We start from the raw sequence: 22851 nt of genomic DNA on the forward strand, positions 1-22851 counted from the left end.
CTTGCAATAGGATGGCCCTCCTTCATTGCCTTTCCTCCAAGAGAGCGGACATAGTGCTCTACCAGGAGACCCACGTAACAGTTAAAGATGTTCCTACATAGTCGGGACAACACTCCCGACTATGCCTCCACTAATTTTACTCTTCGGCTACCAATAAAACCAAGGGAGTGGCTATTATTATACGGGCGAATGTCCCACTTCAGGTATCAGTTCCCACAGGGACAAAGAGGGAGGTGGGTCATAAATCAGGCCTCAGACACCACCTCTTTCTAAACTATAGCCTCTATTTATGGACCCAATGACCACAAGGTCCCTTTCTTTACTTACCTGCTCCCTACTGTTGCCACTGTGTCCACTCAGCATGTGATAATGGCTGAGGATTACAATGTGACGCTTGACCCCAAATTGGACTTTTATGCCCATTTGTAGGGGGCAACTCATCCCCCCCAATCCTTAGTACAAGGTTTGCTGATCTGAATCTGATAGATGTATGGTGGCATCTACTTTCTTGTGATTGCAACTGCACATTTTTGTCCAATATGCACCAATACTATTCCCAGTTCTTCGCTCTAATATTAAAGATACACTTGAGCATTATTTTATTGACAACATAAGCGGAGAGGTTTCTTGGGATTTGATTTGGGATGCAGCTAAATAGATCATGAGAGGAGAGTTTATACCACTATCTTTTTTAGACTATGATATGGCCCCAGGTGTACTGTAATAATAAATTAATACGCGTAAATGACTATTTAAACATATACACTCCAACAACAACAGACTTGCCTCTACATATATCATAAATGCATACACAAAAACAACTGCCTCCAGTAGTCAAAAAGTTAGGTGCTGCTTACTGTTCTACTGATAATGAAATACATGTGTGAATTATATTGTTAAACTGCTTTTTTAACTTATTGTGTTTAAAAACGAGAATAATGAGCTACAGACTTTTTAAACGAGAATAATGAACTACAGATGTTAACTAAAATATGCTTGTTTTTACTTTTCACCTTACTGACAAGATTGTGCACTTTTGTATTGACACCGAAGTTTCCTGCCATAGTTCAATACATACTTGAAGTGCAACAAAATGACTTGTAGTAGGGGGAGAAGGAACTGCTTGTATTTTTTCTATGGGTTTTCTGACTGTACCCTTTTTGTCTCCAGCCTTCTCCGTGCGAGTGGTGTCGGTGTGAACCCAACAACGAGGTGCACTGCGTTGTGGCGGACTGTGCAGTGCCAGAGTGTGTCAACCCCGTCTACGAGCCTGAGCAGTGCTGCCCCATCTGCAAGAATGGTAAGAAACGCACAGCATACCCTGGAACAAAGGAGAGTGTCACAGTGAGCAGGAATTAGATTTGGCAAATACTGTCTGCATCTTAATAATGATCAGCCTGGCACTTGAAGACTGGAGAAATCCTGATAGGTTAAGACCTCTAAGAGGTCAGGAACATTTAGCAGATGGGTAACATTAGATGTCAGGTATAACTAATGTATGAGAGGTTTAATCCCACCTATCACAGACTCCTACAGACCAACGTCTGCAAATTACATATCTACACTAAGAAGGTCTACAATTGTAACCCAGTTATCATTGTGCTTCAGTGTGTCTAAACACTACCCATCACCACTCCAGGGGCATGTCTAAGTCAGTTTGATTCAGAGGGGGTGCATCCTAGATTTCCCGACAATCACCACAGTGTACCCTACTAAAAAAAATTGAGCTATGTGGTGAAAAGGGTGGGTGATATGATATGTGAGTGACTTTGAAAAATAAACAATATACTTATGGCCTTATTTAGAGTTCAGCAGACTGAATACTCAATCAGAACACAACAGATTGTGGTGTTGATGGTTTGAGTAAACCTGTGGAAAGAGCCAAATCACAGCAGGAGGTTCTTTTAAATAAGTATCTAGTTTATTTTCAGATAAGAAACATGCAGCCAGAACAAACAGCAGCAGGCAACTTCCCAAGACCAAGCACCATGACATATTATTATTGTAGACAAGGAACATTCTAGATTATAATACTAATAGAATAAAAGAAATGGAAAACAATGAAATAACAAGAAAGTGCATACCACATTACCCATTTCCTTATAAAACATATTATCTTAGACCATTATATAACAGTTTCACAGATGTCCTAACTTCGCTCGAACTATGTGTAGAGGTTAACCTAGAAACATCAGAGGAGACTTCAGGAAAGACACCTGAGTCAGATGCTTCTGACTCAGATTGTAGAGTAGGCATGACCTTCTCAAGAACAGTGTCACTGGGAACATAATTGGGTGCGCTGGTAGCCAGAGGCAAATTATCATTGACATAGTACCCGTCAACATCATAGGATAACATTCAGTCTTTACAATTAAAACACTCATCACAAAGGACAACAATAGTGTGACTGTAAATCTTGGCCTAAAGATCAGAAATAGGAACCGATTTGTTTTTATTCCACCATCCCTTACTTTGCAACAAGATGGAACCTTTCGTAACTTTGTCAATTCTCACAGGTGGTATGAACTTAGATTCCCCCTTTTTAATTCTCAAAGGTTTCCTGAGAGCCCACCTTAAATTATTGTTCTTTGGTTTTATTTCTGAAATCATAATATTGTTTCTGCATCAATTGTTTTTCCTTCACCCTATCTACAATTCAATAGGTATCCTCATGCTTTTCACTTAGTGACTCACAAAACAAATCTAAACCATGTAGAAAAATACTGGATCTCGCTTTCCTTCACCTTTACAATTCAAATGGTGATACTCCTGTGGTGAAATGTGGTGCAGTGTGATGAGCTCCAATTTACTTTTCAAGCAAACATTTGGTAACTAAACCTAAAGGAAGATCAGTTTGAACACCTTCTTAAAGAAACCGATTTGCTCTCTCAACTAAGTCGTTTGAAGAAGGACTATATAAAGCAATTTGAAAGTGTTTAATATCATACATGGTCAAAAATATCTTCATATCATTAGATACAAAATGTGTTTTGTTGACCGTTACAATTTCTTTTGGAAATATCCAGATAAAACACATATTATGGGTAGAAGATGAGTCCACTAAACAAAAATAAATCCAACTAGAAAAATAATCGATCAAGACCAAAAAAAATGTATAACTAGATGGCAAAAGGCAAAAAGGTCCTGAAAAATCAAGTGACACCTTGTGCCAAGGACCATCAGGCGATGGAACAGTATGAAAGGGCTTCTCAGCCATTTTCCAATGTTTGTCTGAGACAATGAGGTGTGTGGACACAGATTATCAATGGATACAACCAGATTATCCGTAGAAGGCCACCAACTTTTACATGTTGTCGAAATACTGATACGGCCCTTATGAGCCAATTTAATGATGTTCTCCCACAATTCCACAACTGACACAAAAAGGCCACTCCTCATACAAACATCATTCCCCCATGAGAGTTCAGAGGAAGTTCGAGCACATGGCTTGAGTGAACTATGTAGGTTTTTAAAGAAGATCAACCTTCATGTAAAAAGTCAAAACCTTTCTGTAAAATGCATCACATAATGAGGTATTCAACCATTCTTGCTCTGAAATAGATCCATTAGAACCAGAAACAGCATAGATCATAGCATCATGTTCCTCTTCCAATGAGCCTGTAGCATGAAAATTAGACAATGGCAAACATGAAAGACAGTCTCAAGTAACATTTTACTGACTTGAATGTATTTGCTGGACATATCATATTCCTGCAATTTCAAAAGAATCTAACAAGGTGAGCAGAGGCTTTGCCTAAACCATCTTACATTTCTGTACTGCCCAAATGCGTGCCAAGGCCTTTCTCTCAATTGTTCTATGTTTCCTTATCACGACCATGCGGTTGAAACACAGCTCTGATAACTTTCATGCTTGTGTCCACAGTACTAAAACATTTACCTCCTGGTACATACGGACTCAGAGCCAGGGAATTGACTATAAGATCCTTAACTATCACAAAGACATTAATTAGTTCTAAATTCCAATCAAATTTAACTCAACATACCTCTCAAAGGTTGCACCACTAAAGCATAGCAAGGTACAAAACAGGCATAATATTCACAGAGACCTAAAAATGATTGCAGAGAATCTTTGTCTCAAGGAGGAGGTGCTTTTAGAATAGTTTCTAAATGGCAAAAGTTTGGTCAAATTCCTTTTGTAGAAATTGTGTGACCTAGATAATTGTTGGTAAGTGGATTATTACTAGTGATAAGTAGTGGCTTACCACTAGTAATAAGGCCACAAACACAATAAAAGGTTCAGTCAGGGTCTCAATAAAATATTCCCTTGCTCAACCCTTGGTAGCTGGAAATAAGCAGGCATGCTTAACTTAGGAGACAGATGTGTAAAGCATTTAAAAACACAAATTCATTAAATAAGTTAGACACAACACACAATACACATCCATCTCCAATTTATAACAACATATTCTATTTTTATGAAAAAATAGACACTAAAACAACAAAAATCCAATGTAGGAAACCAGAGATGTTAATTTTTGAATAATAAACACTTTCCAGTGCTTAAACACGTGTAGCGCCACTTTGGGACATCTGGTCGCACTTGACCAGGACAAATTCAAACTTTCAGGCTGACTGTGATGCAAACCTAATCGAATGAACTAAGTGGGAGAACTCAATCAAAATTTTACCTTTGGAATTAGAAACTTTTCTGGAGGATTTTTCTCTTAATGTCGAGAGGTCCCCTCAAGCATGATGATTTTGATGTGGCAGCTGCGGATTGCTTCTCTGTGAGGCCTTCGGGCAAATACTGGAAGTCTGGAGCTCCGGTGCTTTCAGTGGGACAATCCTGAAATCAAGGCCGGGTTGCCTGTGAAGGTAGCCAGCTTGACTCGCAACTTTGAGTCAGTCACCTCATGGAGCTGCTTGACAAAAAGTTCCCAAACTTCTGGAACTTCTTCCTGAAGTTCCTCTTGAGAGTTCAAAGTGTCACAAACACAAATCCAAGGGTTTGGAATCTCCTAGGTCGTCCTTGAGATGTCTGGACTACAATTGCCATAATCCACATGGTCAAATCCTTAAAAGTCCACTGGATGCACTCCAGAATGGGGACTCTTGGTGGAGATGATGCAGGTGAGCTCTGCTAACCTGTAGCTTACAGAGCATCCACTCCTTAATCCTTCTTGAAGCAAGACAAAGTCCTTAGGGCTGTAGAACCAGATTGTGCAGCTGGTGCTTTCCTTCAGAGTGCAGTTCTTTGGGTGTAGATCTGGATTTCATCAGGGCAGTCCTTCTTCTCCTTGTTCAGGCAGCAGATCCGAGGTAATATGCAGTTCTCCCATATTTAGTCACAGTGTATGGGCGTCAAACGAGGGGGGAACCCCTGACCAATGGGATGCAGGATGCCACCCAGGTGTATGACCATTCTCTCCAAAGTGTGGTATTTTTTATCCCAGAGAGCACTATTCTCTCAAAATCTAACAGAAAGAAAGTCTGTCCTTTGGAGCAAGATCTGGCTAAGCTAACCCACTGGTGTGGCTATGTTTCACTAACACACCCTTTCCAACCACCTGATTAATCTAATTAGTGAGGCACCTGTGTGGTGGGGGTACAGGATGTGGCGTTAAGCCTCTGCTGGTCCCAAACTGTCATGCTCCCTTTGAAGACCAGTTTGGCTCCCTCATCATCTTCTTGCCTTTTGGCTTTTGCCGCTGAGTTCTCAACTCACAGGAAATCCATTGTCTACTCTGACAGGACACTTCACAACTCATCAAGTTGCTTTGGCTCAGCCTGAAAAAGGTTGGACAAAATCAGGAAAGGACAGCTGGAAAGATTTACTTCGGCTCAGAGAAACGAATGTTAGATAACTTAATTTCTGTATATAGTTGTTACAAATCCAACAGTGGCAAGTTGATGGATTTTTCCTAACTATTAATTATATACGCCAATTCTTAAAAACAATTGCCTCCCAGGGATTTTTAGGAATTCTTGTATGGATAGATGGGTACAGAGAGGAACACGGAACTTGGTTGTTTCTACTCCAATATAGGACTGAAGTATTTTGGGGAATTACAAATGAATTATAAATTAAATCATATGGAATTTTTTACATTTCTACAAGTCAGAGACTTTCTATGGAAGGAAGGTGGAGGCGGAGCAAAATTCCAAGAAATTCAAATTATGGAGAACCTGTCTAAAAAATTAAGTATAAAAATAAGAGAAGTTTATTACTTGATGAATGTCTGTTACCCGGACAATATGGATAAATATGTGTTAAAATGGCAGGTTAGATTGGGGTTTTGGCTGAAAATCTCCACCATTCCTACAAACTATTTCAGTCTTGTCTAATGACTGAAAAATTGCAAGTTCAATATTATAAAACTTTTTTTTATTATATTATTAAATGGGGGACCGGAAAAGGAACATTATGCCCTCAATGCACATTATTTGTAGCTGATAGCGTACATATATTTGCTTCATGTGATGTGTTAATGAAGTTAGTAAACAATATTTCAGTTTTTTTATCATAGGTATTAGAAACAAGAATAGAAATCTCAGCTGATGAAATAATGATAGGTACAGCTAATATAAACCGACCAAAATATATGCAAGGGTTGATCTTTGTGGCAATGGCGGTCCTAAGAATGTGTATAGCTTCAGCTTGGCTTGATCCAAAGCCGCCGATGTTCCAACAATGGAGATCTCAAGGGTTGGCGACTTACAGTTTAGATGTAGCAATTTATAAAAGAAAGGGGCGTAATAAACTCAAAAAAGGGGCTTCCACTTTGGGACCCGTTAATGCAGTGGATACAAAAACAGACAGAGACTGGATTATGGGTCTTAACCCTAGATTATAGATATTGTTTGTGATTAATTATATTGCACCAGAAGTTTAAGATATATTTTTAAGTTAACAATGAAATGTGTAACAAAGTGAAAATTCACTTATTTTTATTTTCTGGATATGCCTGAGAGGGGGAGAGGGAGGGATATGGACCTGTGGGTGTGTGCATATAAATAAAAATAAAAAATAAAGCTTTAAAAAAAATATATTAATTAGATACCTTGAAGTATATTTTTAGGTGACTCCTGTTAGTATTTATACTTAAATAAAATATCTCAATGTTAGCCTATGGAGCCATTCACTACGATGGGGAAAAACAAATGTGGCATTTTTTTCCACTCACCAGGGCTTATACAACACATTGCTGCACTCTTCCCCTGTGGACCTAGGGGAGATCTTAGGGGTGGCTTATATGTAAAAATAAGGTAGTTTGAGACTTTGGAAGTGCCTTTATATCCAAAGTTGTATCTGCACATAAATTGAAGGCAAAGCAGTCTGAAATAGCAAGCTGCCTTCAAAATGACAGAAAGGCACCAAAGTAGTACAAAGTTAAGTACATTGAGTCTACTGGGCCTCTAAACCTACAAGCCCTATTTTGCACTGGTGCTTACAGATAGACTGTCAGTATCAATTATAATTAGACCTAATTTACATATCCTTATAATCGGAGCACTGGCCCTGGAACTGGTAGGCAGAGCCCAGGGTACAATCAGAGTCATTTACCACCAGTACTAAGCAATAAATGGGGGTGATCAGGACAAAAAGGATGACTTTCTCACAATAATCAATCTGCTGTACGAACAGTTTGTATTACTCAGGTTTGACTGTCATACCTCTCGCTTTGATATTTTAAGTTTATTTCAAACCTCTCTCTTTGATCATTTTAAATTTATTTTCAAGAACCTTTCAACGCTCTATCTCAGTATTTCTACATGTAGGAATATCATCCTTAAAGGCCTGAACATTGGCTATATCCACAAACAGGATGTCCTTTTTATTTAATGGAATATAAAATATCCACACAGGATAAAATACCCAGTTTTCTTTGTAGCTAAGATCATGAATAAAACCCATTTAGATGAAACTGGGGGTGTAATAACACCCTCATCAGAGAGTTTGTCAAGGAGTATTCTTAGATCTTTATATAAACTAATAGCGACTGGTCTTACCTTGTGCACAATGGGAACAACATTTTTCTTTAGTTTTATACTATTCTCAATACCCAAAACAGTACCAATTTAATTTTTAAAAACTAATGGGCACTTGGACATCAGACTTTGGAGTATATCGGATCCTTATTATATAGCTAAAATGGGCATTTCACCTCAAACAGTAGGGTTATAATGACCAGGTTGTTTGTGAAATTGTACGCCACATACTAAATCATGTTAGAGTTTGAATAACTTTATTGAATGTGTGATGATCAAATGTTGCCATGGAGGATTGAGTAATTTACCAAATGATTGATGTGCATTATCTCACAACAAATTTGTATATATCTCTTTAACTTACCTTATGAATTTTATTCTAATGTATACGTATTTCATTGCCTTTTGAAATTACGTTTATCTTTTTTTTTATATGAATTACGTTTATTTATCTTAATTCAATTCACTGATGATGAGCAGCATATGAAGTGTGTTCTCACTTTCCAAGGGAATTGGCAGTAACACTTTACTCGAAAAAGGGTAACAACAAAACTAGTTGTCATGGTGCACATTAAAAAATTATGCAAAATCCTCTGGTGTGCCGCTTGTCTTTCCTTCTGGAGTACTGGAGGAGAGGTTTTTGTGAATCCATATATATCGGTGCATGCTTACCCTGCTGTTTAATTTAATTGGGCAGTAACAGCCTCAGCATATGAGGTTTACACTACCCAGGCTGGCACATGCCATTCTATTGAAGTGCTCAAGAGCTTCTTCTCAATGGACGTACTAACTGTTGCATGTACTAGCCCAGTCAATCAAAGGAACCGGCATGATGTTGTCACAAGTTGACGGCCATTTTTAAATGATTAGAACTACTGTGTAGATATATATTTCTACACGTTTTTTAAATTCACACATAGATGCCAAAACACGTAGAGCTACACTTGAAAAAGCACACTGGCTTCTGCCGAATATAGCCTTCTGAACCTTTCTTTAGCTTCCAAATAGACACTCCATTCCCCATCACCACCAATTGTTGCCACTGCAGGAAGATTGTCAAAAACATTTTGCCCTGCAGTACCCAAGTGTATCGCAGGAAACGCGATGAACGCAATGAATAATACACAGTAGTTCTGATCATGATCCCAATTAAAAATGCCCGCCAACTTGTGACAACATCATGCCGGTTCCTTAAATTGAGAGGGCTAGTACACGCAACAGAATGGCATGTGCCAGCCAGGGTCGCGCAAACCTCATACGCTGAGGCTGTTACTGCCTGGTAAAATTAAAGTTTGCTCATGGCTGGGTCCAAACTGGGGTGGCGTAGTGGGCAAAAGAACGATGGATTTAACCAAGATCTTTTGACTGGGAGAGAATGTTTGCATTGTCAGCATTCCGTCCATCATTTGTTTGCTGTAGCACGGTTAAATTAAACAGCAGGCCAAGCACGCACCAAAAGCTTGGAGGCTCCTATAAGATTGTGGCCCCCAGCGCCACAGAAACTTCAGGGCCCTGCAATACGCACCTGATTGTTTGCCAGCACATGCTGCTAACCCACATATTATGTTTCACACATCTTGTGTTAAATTTTGTGGTGAAAGCGCTCTCAAGCCTGTGAAAATTGCATGAATAAGTATAAGCAGCAAAATCTAATTTATTCTCAATATAGAGCATAAATAATGGGTAATTATGCAAGATCATGCTTGCATAATAGAAAGTATTCTCAGGCCTGGGAAACAACCACATTTTTTTGCAGTTGAAGTTAGTAGGGCAGTAATGGTAGGGAAGCAAGGTAGGCTCTAACAACCATTTGAAGAGCCCCAACCATGACCTACTACATCTGCCCATGTATGGAGGCATATTTGGCATGCATATGAACACGCATAACAAGTCTTTACTTGACAATTTAGTGCTCACTGGATGTCTGCCTTCTTTACATAAATATTGTGTTTGCCCTGGAAAAACTTTAATTTGGAAAGTGCATATGAGCATGCAAGCAATAAATGTCTCACCCTCCCAACAGACAAAATATCCAAATATGAGACTGGCGGGGCTTCCAGAACATATCAACAAAAAGTGTGTCTTTAAGACAGCAGCACGTGGTACAAATATTAATAAATATATTCGCGTATAGTTTACAATGCACGGCAGCCACCTGTAGGCAGCACCCGTGACTGCTATTCAGGTTCTTTTAAGACTAAGGCAGGACGAGAAATCCCATTTCTCACTTATAGGAACACTGTAGAGGAATATAACATGCCGCATATTTAGACGTTTTGACGATGTTACATTCTACACAAGGCTTGCTGTATGCTTACGTAATTCAGTTTTGTGCATTAGAGCGATTGTAAGGGCCTTTTTTCACGGTCCTGCTAACATGAGCTTGCTAGAAACGCACACCTACATTGCTTGCTCATACTAACAGGCCAGAAAGAGATTTTTTCACCCTTCACTGCATTTACAGTTTAGCTAGAGAGACATTTCAATAAAAAAAGACCTTCTGTAATTCCTCTCAAATGGAACCAAAGAAGATACAACAGGCTGCAACTTCATGATGCTTCCTGAAATTAAGAGAGGCATTAATATCTGTGCCAAGTATGGCGTACAGGAGATCAGCAGGGGGTCTCTCCTCCCCTCACAAACCACTGTGTATTTTTTTTTGTCAATTCACAAACTTTATTCGACAATTAAGTCATAAAAGTATACATACATATATTACACGAATATAGATAAAATAGACATTAAAATCCATACAATAAAGAATTTTTTTTTAAAGTATTAAACTAGAGTAGACTATGTCGAATTACAGTTTAAAAGAGATATAAAAACTATTTCATAAACATACATTAGTATAGGGGAATATTGTGCAAACTTCGCAAGTGGTGGCCCGTAAGTGCAAGGACAAATACAATTTGGTCTTCACATTTTTACCGCTATGTATTTTGTGCGGATTACCCAGGCCCATTTAAAAAATGTATCCACGGCAACAGCAATCGTAGGCATCGGATCTGAAGTTAAAATTCTCAGAGCCTCAGCGTGTCTTTGAAGCCCTAGTAGTTTACATAAAGGCTTGATCCACAGTGATCTGGGGGCTTTATACAGGGGACAAAAGAATAAAAAGTGGCTGATTGTCTCTTGTTCCTCCTCACAATTGGGGCATCTATCGATTCCACTTTTATCTGCCCATTTAACCGTAAAAGATCTTACTGGGAGTGTTCCTACTCTAAGCTGGAAATAGGGCTTACGATCCTGTTGTTTGGCAATAATGTCCCAGTATTGTTCTAGTTTTGGAAGGGCTTTAATGTCCATAAAGCGACTAGTTAAGTGCGCGGAGAGACCCTCGGACCTTGCTTCAGAGATCACGATTTCCCAATATTTTTCTTTTAATAATTTTTTGGAGGGAAAATTAGCATTTTCTGGGTCCTCCCATAAGTCAGTCATCCCTAACCTGGAAAGTATCGACTTGATGTTCTTAAGCCAATGAATTTTTTGGGACGTGTCCTTAGCCATTACCTCCTTCAGGCCTTGAGCATAATGCTGTAATTCTTCAGTCGTCCACAGCCGGTGCCAGTAAAGAACCGGACGCAAAAAGGCTAAGTCCTGGACCGCCTTTTTTCCAAGGTCCCACATTAGCGGCACTAAGGGGGTACTTATGGGGACGCTAGTAGCTTTTCTAAGAAATTCATTTTCAGCTAGCGTTAATTTCCTAAGATCTTCAAAACCCCATAGTTCGGCTCCGTATAAGGCCGAACCTAGGACCTTCAACCCATATACTTCAAGTAAGGGACTGATGGGCTTAGTTGTTGAGGTGGAACATTTTTTTAGAAGGATACCTGCCTGCTGGCGGAGTTTTAGAACCGCGATATCTAGTTGGCTGGACCACCCCAAGTCTTTCTGAAGGGTGACCCCTAGGTAAGTAAAGGCGTCTACACGCTCCAACGGGGAACAATTCATATTGATAAGCCCTCTAAAAGGTCTGTTTGACCCGCACGTTTTGCGACCAGTTAAAACCATATACTTAGTTTTTGTAGTATTTATTTCTAGTCCCCTGTCCAAACAGAAATTTTCAAACCTTTTCAGTGTTTGCTGGAGTCCACTCGAAGTCTTTGAAATGATGAGAGTGTCGTCCGCGAACATGAGGATCGGGACCCGCTCACCAGACATCATAGGGGCATCGGTCGGGACCAGGGAGAGGAAATCCGCAACCCCATTCAAGAAGAGCGAGAACAGGGTGGGCGCCATGACACAACCCTGCCTTACTCCACGCTCCACCGGAAAGTGCTCGGTGACCTCCCCCTGGGATCCCCACCGTACCCGCACGAAGGTGTATTTAAGATGTGTAAAGAGTAAAAGGTGCCAGTGTTTGGGGCAGGTCAGATGGACCACTTTCTAGAGGGATGCTGACAAGTAATTCTCTAGCTACAGGCCTGATGACAAGCAGGAGGGCTTGTGGGGGTGTATACATGACTTTGCATAGCTATAGAAATATAATACGAGGAGTCAGCTGTTAAATGAGGGGGGACTTCAGGTTAATTGTGCAAGGACGGATGATGACATTTGATTGACATGTATTTCTAGATCAAACCACCAATTCCTTTGTTTGCTGAGTTGATAATTAATATTGTAGTTGCTAAATTATTTGTAAAAAAAAGTATTATATCATAAATACATTTCTTGTAAAATTCTTATACTTGTGTGTGTACAAAAATGTTGAGGTTTGGGGCTGAGATCCACAAAATCACTGGTCAGCCTAACTCTTAACACTCCTAAAAAAATTTGCATAATGTACTGGGGAGAATGAGGGACTCCTGCCAGTTTTCAGCTTCCCTGAAACTATCGCGATTTCTTTTTGAGTTTCAGTAAATCCACTGGATGTGAACTTAATACTTGAGAGAAACACAACAACGTGTAGCTTCTTCCCAACCCACCACAAGTTTTCCCCAGATGTGTGTCATTGCTGGGCAAGGTAGACCAAGGAGGACTGACCTCCACCCAAGAGAGGAAGATGGAAACCTCCCTCCATCGGATCCTAGTGCTGCCTTTGAAGACTGCTCTTCCAGGAAGGAAGAGAGACAGTTCTTAATTTGCAAAAAAATAAGTGCCAGGGCTCTCGTCAGGAGCCCACTGCACCTTGTGCCACACATTGCTCCTGCCAGCAGCGCCAATGATAGAAACAACACAAGCATTAACAGTTACACTCCTACTGTGTGAAAATTCGGACTATTTCAGGCCCCCAAAGCTGTAAGAATGGCTTGGGTGGCAGGTATTATTCACTTTTAATGTATATTGAGTTAATAAATAACTGTTTTTGTTGTCATCTCTGAATTAGCCAGACAGCGCCACCTTGTGGCAGACTGTCACAGGCTCCAGTGCTGACAATTAAGTGCTGGTGCCGAGCACCGGAAACCACTGGCTCTAATTAAGCACTGAAGAGAGAACATCTGACGCCTCACAAAGACTGAGCCCAGCGGATGAAGTAGAAACCCCGACAATTCTGTCCACCACAGCTGAGAGAAGGCCCTGAGGTTTTACACCTAGACATAAAAACAACACACCCCGCCTATATGACTACTGTCCACAAATTAGACCTCAGACTAATGTTGTTTCATGTTTCCGTGCTATGATGTCTGTAATGCATGCGGAAACTTGAGGAGTTGGTATAATAGTGTATGTGCTTCAGGCAGTGACATTTCTTTTTCACACTGCCTCCATTCTGCATCTGTGTGCACTTGCGCAGATGATCACAATGTGGGACCTGAACTGTGCTTGAGTTACTTCGAAGGAGTACTTTGATGAGCAGAGTCAGAGTCCTTATTGCGGGCTCAAGTTTCACTCTGTAAAAATGCATTTTTAAGAAATCAGGAAGTCAGTCTTCTATTCTGAAATACTGCATTTTTGTGATTTCATTTATTTAATTAAGCATGATTGCTTGAAAGTTACGTTTAAATTTCCCATCTCGTGATTCAAATTTTTAAAACAAACGGCCCAGCTCCAGAAGTTTATATTCCAATAAGTATCAGCAACTTTGAAGTTTCCTTTATTCCCTTTCTTTACTTACACCTCTCCTCCTTGTTTCCTACTTTTTGGGGTATCCCACTGATTTGTTCCCCTTAGTTTGTGTTTCCAGATCTCTCAGGTTTTCCTGCGTTAGGTGAGAGATGCTCAGCCCGCTCTATTTTAAGCCCATATCTTCCTACATTTTTAGGTCTCGCTCTCTAGACCTATTGTCGTGGACTTGCCTCTCAAGGGAGACACACCGGGGCACGCCCGGCGATTCTGGTGTGTGGTGGCGCACGTCCAGCCCGGCGCCGTGCACATCTCTTGCTCCACATTCACAGCAGCAGCCTCTCACAATCACGCACACACAGCCACACTCACGGAAGCACACACACGCGCGCGCGCACACAAACGCCAGCTGGTCTGCTTCCGTCACCGTCTCTGTGCCAGCTTGATGGCGTTCGTGGGCGCGAAGTGCTAGCCCGGTGCTTGCTTTCATAAGCCCAGACAAGTCAGCCCAGTCTTCCATGTAGTCCAAATGTGCCTACCCATTACTTGAGCCACATCACTACATATTTCCTGTAACTCCCTCGAACCAGCTCAGTGTTGTCTCCCTCGAGTTGTGACGTGTGAAGCAGTTAGGAATACTCCCAGAGACCAGAGACCAACTTCAACTGCATCTCTTCGATTCGTTAGCACTCGGACAGCACAGATGGAGTCAAACATATTGGAGCTGGCAGAGTCTTTCTGTGGTTAATAAAGACCGACACAATAGTCAACTGACTGGAGGCAACATTGTGGATATCCTTACTAAGGCATGAGGAGATGTAATCTGGGGGTACAGACATGGCTGAGAAAAAGGCACCTCTCCTCTTTACCTGCAAACATAGATTTCTGTAAAGCTCGGTAAGACGTGGAAGCTTCAAAAGTAACTTCTATGCCTAATTTCCATTGAAGCAGAATTCCTACAGCTGCCCCTGCTGTCCGACTACCTCAGGGCCCGCTTTATCTTACTCATAGGGTGAAGTGTGCATGCGCTTCCTCTTACTCATAGGGTGAAGTGTGCATGCGCTTCCTCCGCTTTCTCTTACTCATAGGGTGAAGTGCACATGCGCTTCCTCCATCTGGTGTTTACCTTCCCAGACAGATGGAACTTTTTGCTCCTAATAAAGTTAGTTCCTATTAAGCTGTGTTTGAAAGCAATAGAGCGTGGAGCTCTGCATACTAGAATATTGATGTGTCTTTTTAAATAGAATACTCCTGTTATTCTTAGCTTCCAACTCCCAAAGTCATACCCATTATGATCAGTTTCCCCTTGTTAGATTACAGGTCGCTAAATATTTTATACAGTTTTGGCAACTCTATCTCTACAAGCACAACTTCAAAGCGCAGTCGCTATGCTTTAGAAACCTTATTGAGACGGGGACTTTGTTTTTTAAAAATTATTTACACAACGCCACCACCTGCCTTGAAACGCAACAAATATATATATGTGCCGCAATAAGTCGACTTTCTCTATGGGACTCTTAAATCTCATGGACGTCAGTGCTTTAAATGGTCCGATACTGTCGGGTACGGAGTACCAGCACTTCCCTCTTTTGAGAGGGAGGGTACCTACACTTCTGAAGAGACACGTAATACTTTTAATGAGAGTACTTGCACTTCTCAGAAACAAGTAGGTACTCTGATACAGAGTACCTGCACTTCTATTTTTCCATTTCAAGCACTGATGGACGTGTATTGAATAAACACATTTTGGGATGCGGTTTGACAGCATGCGTGAGCCAGTGGATAGGTAGACCTCAAGTTTGGCTTGACACATTTTCAGAATGCTGTATTCATTTTACACACATCTCGAGATCCCCAACAGCAGCCACGGGACATGAATCAATGTATGTTGTAATACAAAGGCGTTATGTTAAAATGTATTTTCATGTAATTCCTGCTTCCCTTGTGCTGATGCTTTCTATCATATCAATACTACTATGGCAAACATGATCGTAATCCGCTGTGGAAATGTTGCGCTGTTTGGCTTCGCGTGGGTTAGTGCAATGTATAGGTCCTTACTGTTGTGTGCTGGCTGCCCCTCATCTAGTTGAGAGGGGACGGAGAGCTAGGATTACATACCAGCTTTACAATAAGTATTTTTAGTATGTAATGTAATGTAATATAATGTAATTGCCCATTTATATCGCGCAACAATCGCTCCAAGGAGCATCTAGGCGCCCATGTATGGTCAACCTGGTGTCATGTTGCCTTACTGCTTGACTTGACCAGATCCGGAATCACACTAGACCTCTGGCAATTGTGTCTTGAAGATTGAAAATCCAGGTTTTTAATTGTTTACGGAACTCTGTTTCCCTGTCCAATGCTCTCAGGTGTAGAGGGAGAGTATTCCACGCTTTTGCACCTAATACCTCCAGGGACTTGCCCCCTCGGGTTTTAAGTCTGAACCCTGGAACGGTCAGCAAATTGGCATTTGAGGATCGTAGGGCTCGAGTTGGACAATATCTCACAAATTTTTTTCTTAGGTATAGTGGGCCTAGATCGTGGACAGCTCGAAAGGTAATTATCAGCACTTTGAACAGAACCCTTTTTGTTATGGGTAGCCAGTGAGGTGTGTTAAGGGCCTTGGTTGCTGATGATCTTCTCGGCCATTTTAAAACCAGCCTTGCTGCTGCATGTTGCACCATCTGGAGTTTATGGGTGACCACTTTATTGGTGCCAGCATATAGGCTGTTACAATAATCGATACGTGATGTCACTAATGCAACCGTGACTGTTTTCCTTGCTTCAAAAGGCAACATGTCAAAGAACTTCCTCAGCCCCTTTATCACCCCAAAACATGTGCCTGCCACTTTTGACGCCTGTTGTTTGAAGGACAGGTCAGCGTCAAAGTGTACCCCAAGGTTGCGGGACAAGATGGTAGTGTGAGGCGGTATTTCTGCCTTCTCTGGCCACCATAATCTGGGAATGAAATCATGTTTTTGGCCTATTGGCATGATCTCAGTTTTGCCTGTGTTGCATTTTAGATGATTTCTCCGCATCCAGTCAAAAGTGGCAGTTAGGCAACATTTGAGTTTTTCCTCCCATGCCTGGTTATCTTTATCCATTACCAGGATCAGTTGTGTATCGTCGGCATATGCTATTACATCCATGCCAAATGACGATATCAACTTTATCAGGGGTGCGGTGTAGACATTAAACAATGTCGGACTCAGGCTGGAACCCTGAGGTACTCCTGTCGACAGTGGTTTCTCACTGGAGCAGAATTCCCCCAGGGTCACCACTTGTCTCCTGTCACTTAAAAAGTATGTATAGTATTGTTTTAAACAGTTTCTGATGACTTCCTGTCCCGCAGCCAAAGCAGGGTTTTATTTCAAAAGGCTTTCCACGTTTTGTGTTTTATACTTGGGCAGGTACACCGGGCAGTAGCTTTGGGGTTTACTTGAGTCCTTTTTTAGGTCAAAGTTTGCCAGACAGCGCAGCTGTATGGTTTGCTAAAGACAGCATGGACATTCAGGAAGCTGACCTAGGAATGCTTTCTGCCCGTTGCTTGCCATTGTTTATGTGGTTTCCAACTCCCATTTCCTGGCTTTCTATATGCTGGTGTTATTTGCTTCAGGCTGTCCAGCTTGAGTTTGTCCCTCCTTTTGCCCAAAACTTGTTTACTATATTCTTACATGAACTCGCTTTCTGTGAACAGACATGGAAATCATGTACTTATTTTGACACAATTGCTGTGCATTCAAAGAGGTGAAATGTCAAGCTCTCTCTTCTAGAGAGATTAGTGTTTACTTTTCTTTCTCTGACTTCAAAGTGAGGGATTTATGTGACAACCTGCTGAGTATCCATTTAAGAGGAGAGGGTGTAAAATGTTTTTTTCCAGCATATAAAACAAGCATTGAAAATGCAATAGGTCTCGCATTATATTAAGTTAAAGCCGTTTGCTTTGCTATACAATACCATTAGCAAAGCAAATGGCTTTAACTTAATCAAAGGCGAGACCTATTGCATTTTTAATGCTTGTTATACTTGTAGTTTTAACTTTTTCATAATCAATAAAGAGCTCCATTCCTAAACGCACGAGCAGCAGCACTAGCTTTGCAGCCATGAATGTGTGGCACATGCATTTCGAACCGCATGGCTATTAACCCTTGTAGTTCATCCACCATCTAAAACGACCTTCCTCAGGTATTCCTCTGTGACCGGCTCCTATATTCTTGTGCTGAGTCACGACTCACGAGGGGAGAGCAGCTGAGACTATTTGCATACGGCCTGTTCTTTTGTGGGCCAGCGTTGCCAACGCTAAACCTATTTAATTACATTTTTACTCAGGATATATATTTTAGCAATCTTAGCCTGCACTGGGTGTTGCCATAAAACGAAAGCAGAGACACACATTACGTTTGTGACCCTCTGAGCCTCATAAAAGCTTCTGACAAGCCTGCCTGTACTGTGTCATTACCCCCTCATGGGTCCTCCCCGTCCCAGTCCTAACAACGTGAGGCAGTCCTGCCTCCACCCAGCCAATCACAACGCCAGTATTTCAATAATACATAAGCCCCGCCCACCTACCGCCATGCCTGTTTTTTTTCTGCTCCGACGGCTGTCGGAACGCTGGTGCTCCCGGTTCCGGTCCCTGGATCCAGTTTCCTTTGGTGGCGGTTCCGTGAGTTTTTTCTTGTGTGTTTTATTTAAAACTGTTGTATTTCTTGTAATGCACGGCTCGGCCGGTCCGGTTTTCCGGTCGGCCGTGCTCCTGTTCTGGGGTCAGGTGTGCTCCCCGCTCATGTGCTGGGCTGGGGCGGGGAGTTTTAATGGTATCCTGGCCTCGGGTGGTTCCGGCGCTGCTGCACTATCGCAGCGTCTGGCCCCCGCGGCCATTCTCTTTTTGACCTGTGGCTGTGGGTGGAGACTTCAGGGCTGCCCTCTTTTTATTACATACTCCTACACACCTTTGCGTGATTGGTTGATTGGGGGCAGTATTTATTGGAGGTTGCTGGGCACTTCCTGTGTTGTGGTGATTTCCTGTTTGGTAACTTCTGGGTTTTGTCACCATGAGTGAGGGTCCTTCTTCTCCTGTGCCGGCTAAGGCTGTTTCCAAGCAGCATAATATTCAGGATCTGCTGGACGACGTCTTGCAGATTTCTAGGGCTGATTTAAGGGACTTGATTGATTCTGCGGTCCAGTCTGCGCTGCTGGAGCCTGCGGCTAAGCGGGCTAAGGATGATGAGGAAGAACTGGATGGCTGGGAGGAGGTCTCTGTGGACAAAGCCATGGCGTCTTGATGCTGCTCAGAAGTCTTTGGTCCATAAACTGCCTTTTGAGGGTCCTCGTCTCTTTGGGGATGCCTTGAATTCGATGGTGCAGCGCTCTGCGGAGGAGAAGAAGTTGTTGAAGCCTTTTCAGCCTGCTCCTAAGAAAAGGTCTTTTTTCCAGAAGCAGGGGTTTCAGGGGGTTTTGTCCTCTCAGCCCTTTCGTGGTCGGGCCCGTGGTCGGGGGGCCGCGTTCCAGTATAAATCCCGGCCTCAGCAGCAACAGCAGCAGCAGCTGCCACAGCCTCCCTCTGGTGCTGGACAAAAGTGACTATGCTTCTGTGGGGGCTCGTCTCCATTTTTTTCTGGACCGTTGGTCAGCTCTGATCTCCGATCAATGGGTCTTGGATATCATCAGGTGGGGTTACCGGATTCCCTTCCGAGGCCCTCCCCCTCTGGATTGTCTTCTGGTTACCCCGTTGTCAAGAGACCCCGTGCGGCGGTCTGCCATGTTGTCCGGCGTCGCCATGCTGTTCCGGAAAGGGGCGGTGGTGCCGGTTCCGGTGGAGGAAGTGGGCCTGGGGTTCTATTCCCATCTGTTTCTGGTTCCGAAACCCGATGGTTCCTTCCGCCCCATATTGAATCTCCGTTCCCTGAACAAGTTGGTGCGGTTGGATCATTTTCGGATGGTCACGTTGCAATCCGTCATTCCCCTCATCCAGGAGGGAGATTTTTTGGCTTCCCTGGACTTGGAGGACGCCTATTTTCACGTTCCGGTCCATCCTGCCAGTCAGCGGTTCTTGAGGTTTGTGGTCCAGGGGATGCATTTCCAGTTTCAGGTTCTGCCATTCGGCCTCTCCACTGCTCCCAGGACTTTTACCAAGGTATTGGCTCCTGCTGTGGGGGTTTTGCAACATCGGGGTTTCTCCGTGTTTCCCTATATTGATGATTGTTTGGTCTCTGCTTCCTCCTTCCCTCAGGCTCTTCTGGCGGTGGAGGCTACGTTGTCCCTGTTCAAGGAGCTGGGGTTCAAGGTGAATTTGGCCAAGTCTCATCTGGTTCCTGTTCAGAGGCTTCAGTTCATCGGGGGTCTGTTCGACACCTCTCTAGGGGCGGTGTTTCTCCCTCCTGTTCGGATCCTTTCCTTACAGACTCTGCTGCGGGATCTGTTGAGTCGTCCCTCTGCCCCGGCTCGTGTTTGGTTGCGGGTCCAGGGGTTGATGGCTGCGACCACTGCTGTGGTTCCTTGGGCTCGCCTCCATCTCAAGCCCTTGGTGACTCATCTGTTGGCTCGGTGGGACCCCTCCCGGGCGGATTACGAGACTCTGATTCCTCTCTCTCCTGCTCTGATTCAGGACTTGGACTGGTGGCTTTGCACTCCCAACCTGGAGAAGGGGGTGCGGTTTTGTCTTCCTCCTCCCCTTTTGTTGACGACGGATGCCAGTCTTTGGGGTTGGGGGGCCACTTTGGGGTCCTTGGAAGCCAAGGGTCGGTGGTCTCAGGGTGCCTGCACCCGTTCCTTGAACTGGCGGGAGTTGGCGGCAGTCTGGGAGGCGGTGCAGTTTTTTCAGGTTCATCTCCTGGGGGCGAATCTGTTGGTTCGTACCGACAACCAGGTGGCACGTTGTTACTTGAACCGCCAGGGGGGGACCAGGTGCGCGTCTCTGAACATGTTGGCCTCCATGATTTGTGCTTGGGCGGAATCTCATCTGTTGGCCTTGAGGGCGGTGTACATTCCGGGACGGTTGAATTTTCATGCGGACGCTTTGAGCCGCGACCTTCCATCTTCTGTTCTGTACCATCTCTCTCTTCCTCTGTTCCTGTCCCTTTGCCTTCGGTTCGGGACTCCTTGGATCGATCTTTTTGCGTCCCCTCACAACTCTCTCCTGCCCCGGTTTTGTTCGGAGGTGCTGTGTCCTCAGGCTTGGGCGGTGGATGCTCTTTCGATTCCCTGGCCTTCGGGCCTTCTGTATGCTTTCCCTCCCATTCCCCTCCTCCCGAGGGTGCTGCAGAAGATTCGGAGGGAGAAGGTTTCGGTCTTGTTGATTGCTCCTTTCTGGCCTCGCCGCATTTGGTTTCCTCTCCTGCTGAAGCTGGCGGAGGGTCGGTTTGTCCGGCTTCCTTTGTGTCCATCTCCTCTTCAGTTTCCGCTCCTGTCTCTGCCTTGTCTTCGTCGTTTGCAGCTGACGGCTTGGCTCTTGAGCGGTTGACTTTGGAGTCTTTGGGTTGTTCGTCGGTGGTGGCTTGTGACATCCAGTTGTCTCGGCGCCCTTCGACCCTTAAGTGCTATGGCCGCCATTGGGGTTCTTTTGTGTCTTGGTGTTCTTCTCATGGGGTGGATCCTGTACTGGGGGTTCCTACTTCTGTGTTGGAGTTTCTCCGGGATGGTTTTTTGAAAGGCCTTTCCCCTTCCACGTTGTCTGCTCAATGGGCGGCGGTTCGTGCTTGTCGGGGTCCTGGGGACTCCTTGGAAGGTGTTGCTCCTTTGGTTAGTCGGCTTCTTCGGAGCATTCGGCTTCGTCGGCCGGTTTCTCCTGTTCTCATTCCTTCTTGGGATTTGCCTACTGTATTGCGTGGTCTGCAGTTGCCCCCTTTTGAGCCTTTGATGGGGCGGATTTGTTGTGGCTGTCCGCTAAGGTGGCTTTCCTGTTGGCCATTACCTCTGCTCGCAGGTTGGGTGAGTTGGGTGCCTTGCTTGTTTCGTTTCCCTATTTGCAGTTCCTCCCGGATCGGGTTATTTTGCGGCTTGATCCGGCTTTTCTGCCTAAGGTCTCTTCGAGTTTTCATTTGCAGCAGGAGGTGATTCTTCCTGATTTGCCTGCTGATGGGGATTCCCTTGTTCCCCCTTCTTTGGATGTTCGCAGGGCTCTCCAGATTTACGTCCAACGTTCCCTGGGGTTCCGGAGTTCTCCTGCCCTGTTTGTCTCCTGTGGGGGTGTGGCTAAAGGGAAGAAGGTTTCCACTTCCACGATCAGTCGGTGGGTCCGTTTGGCGGTCTGTCAATCTTACAAGTCTTTGGATTTGCCTCCTCCGTCTCATGTACAGGGTCGGTCGACGCGTTCTGTGTCTGCTTCCTGGGCTGAGGCGGCGGGGGTCTCTATCCAGGAGATTTGTAGGGCGGCCACCTGGCAGTCTCATCACACGTTTGTGCGACATTATCGGCTTGATGTTTTACATGCCTCTGCTGACAGTTTTTCTGTTGGCGTCTTGAACGCTGTTGTTCATTAATCTTTTATTGATTAAAGTTTTGTACTCTGCATGGATCCCTGGTGTCCTGCGTGTTTTCTTTATTGGTTCTCTGCTTGTGAGTTCCTCACGTTGTTAGGACTGGGACGGGGAGGACCCATGAGGGGGTAATGTCTTATTACTTACCGGTAATCTTCATTACCCCGATTAGGGTCCTCCCCGTCCCAGTCCTCTTCCCTCCCACCCTCCCGCTGTGTTTGTGTCGGAGTCTTGTTGATAACAGGCATGGCGGTAGGTGGGCGGGGCTTATGTATTATTGAAATACTGGCGTTGTGATTGGCTGGGTGGAGGCAGGACTGCCTCACGTTGTTAGGACTGGGACGGGGAGGACCCTAATCGGGGTAATGAAGATTACCGGTAAGTAATAAGACATTTCTGTGCTACGACAGAAAAGCCCCAG

General features: G+C 43.7%; 1 protein-coding gene across 1 annotated transcript in view; it reads left to right on the plus strand.

The window, feature by feature from the left end:
• Positions 1 to 22851, plus strand: part of VWC2L (von Willebrand factor C domain containing 2 like) — a 558431-nt gene that overhangs the window by 274240 nt on the left and 261340 nt on the right. The window contains exon 3 of the mRNA XM_086958627.1: positions 1171 to 1300. Within this exon, the coding sequence (XP_086814753.1) occupies positions 1171 to 1300 (130 nt within the window). The remainder of the gene's footprint in view (positions 1 to 1170; positions 1301 to 22851) is intronic.

Source organism: Lissotriton vulgaris, chromosome 2_1 (assembly GCF_964263255.1).
Source record: "Lissotriton vulgaris chromosome 2_1, aLisVul1.2, whole genome shotgun sequence".
NCBI classification, from domain to species: Eukaryota; Metazoa; Chordata; class Amphibia; order Caudata; family Salamandridae; genus Lissotriton; species Lissotriton vulgaris.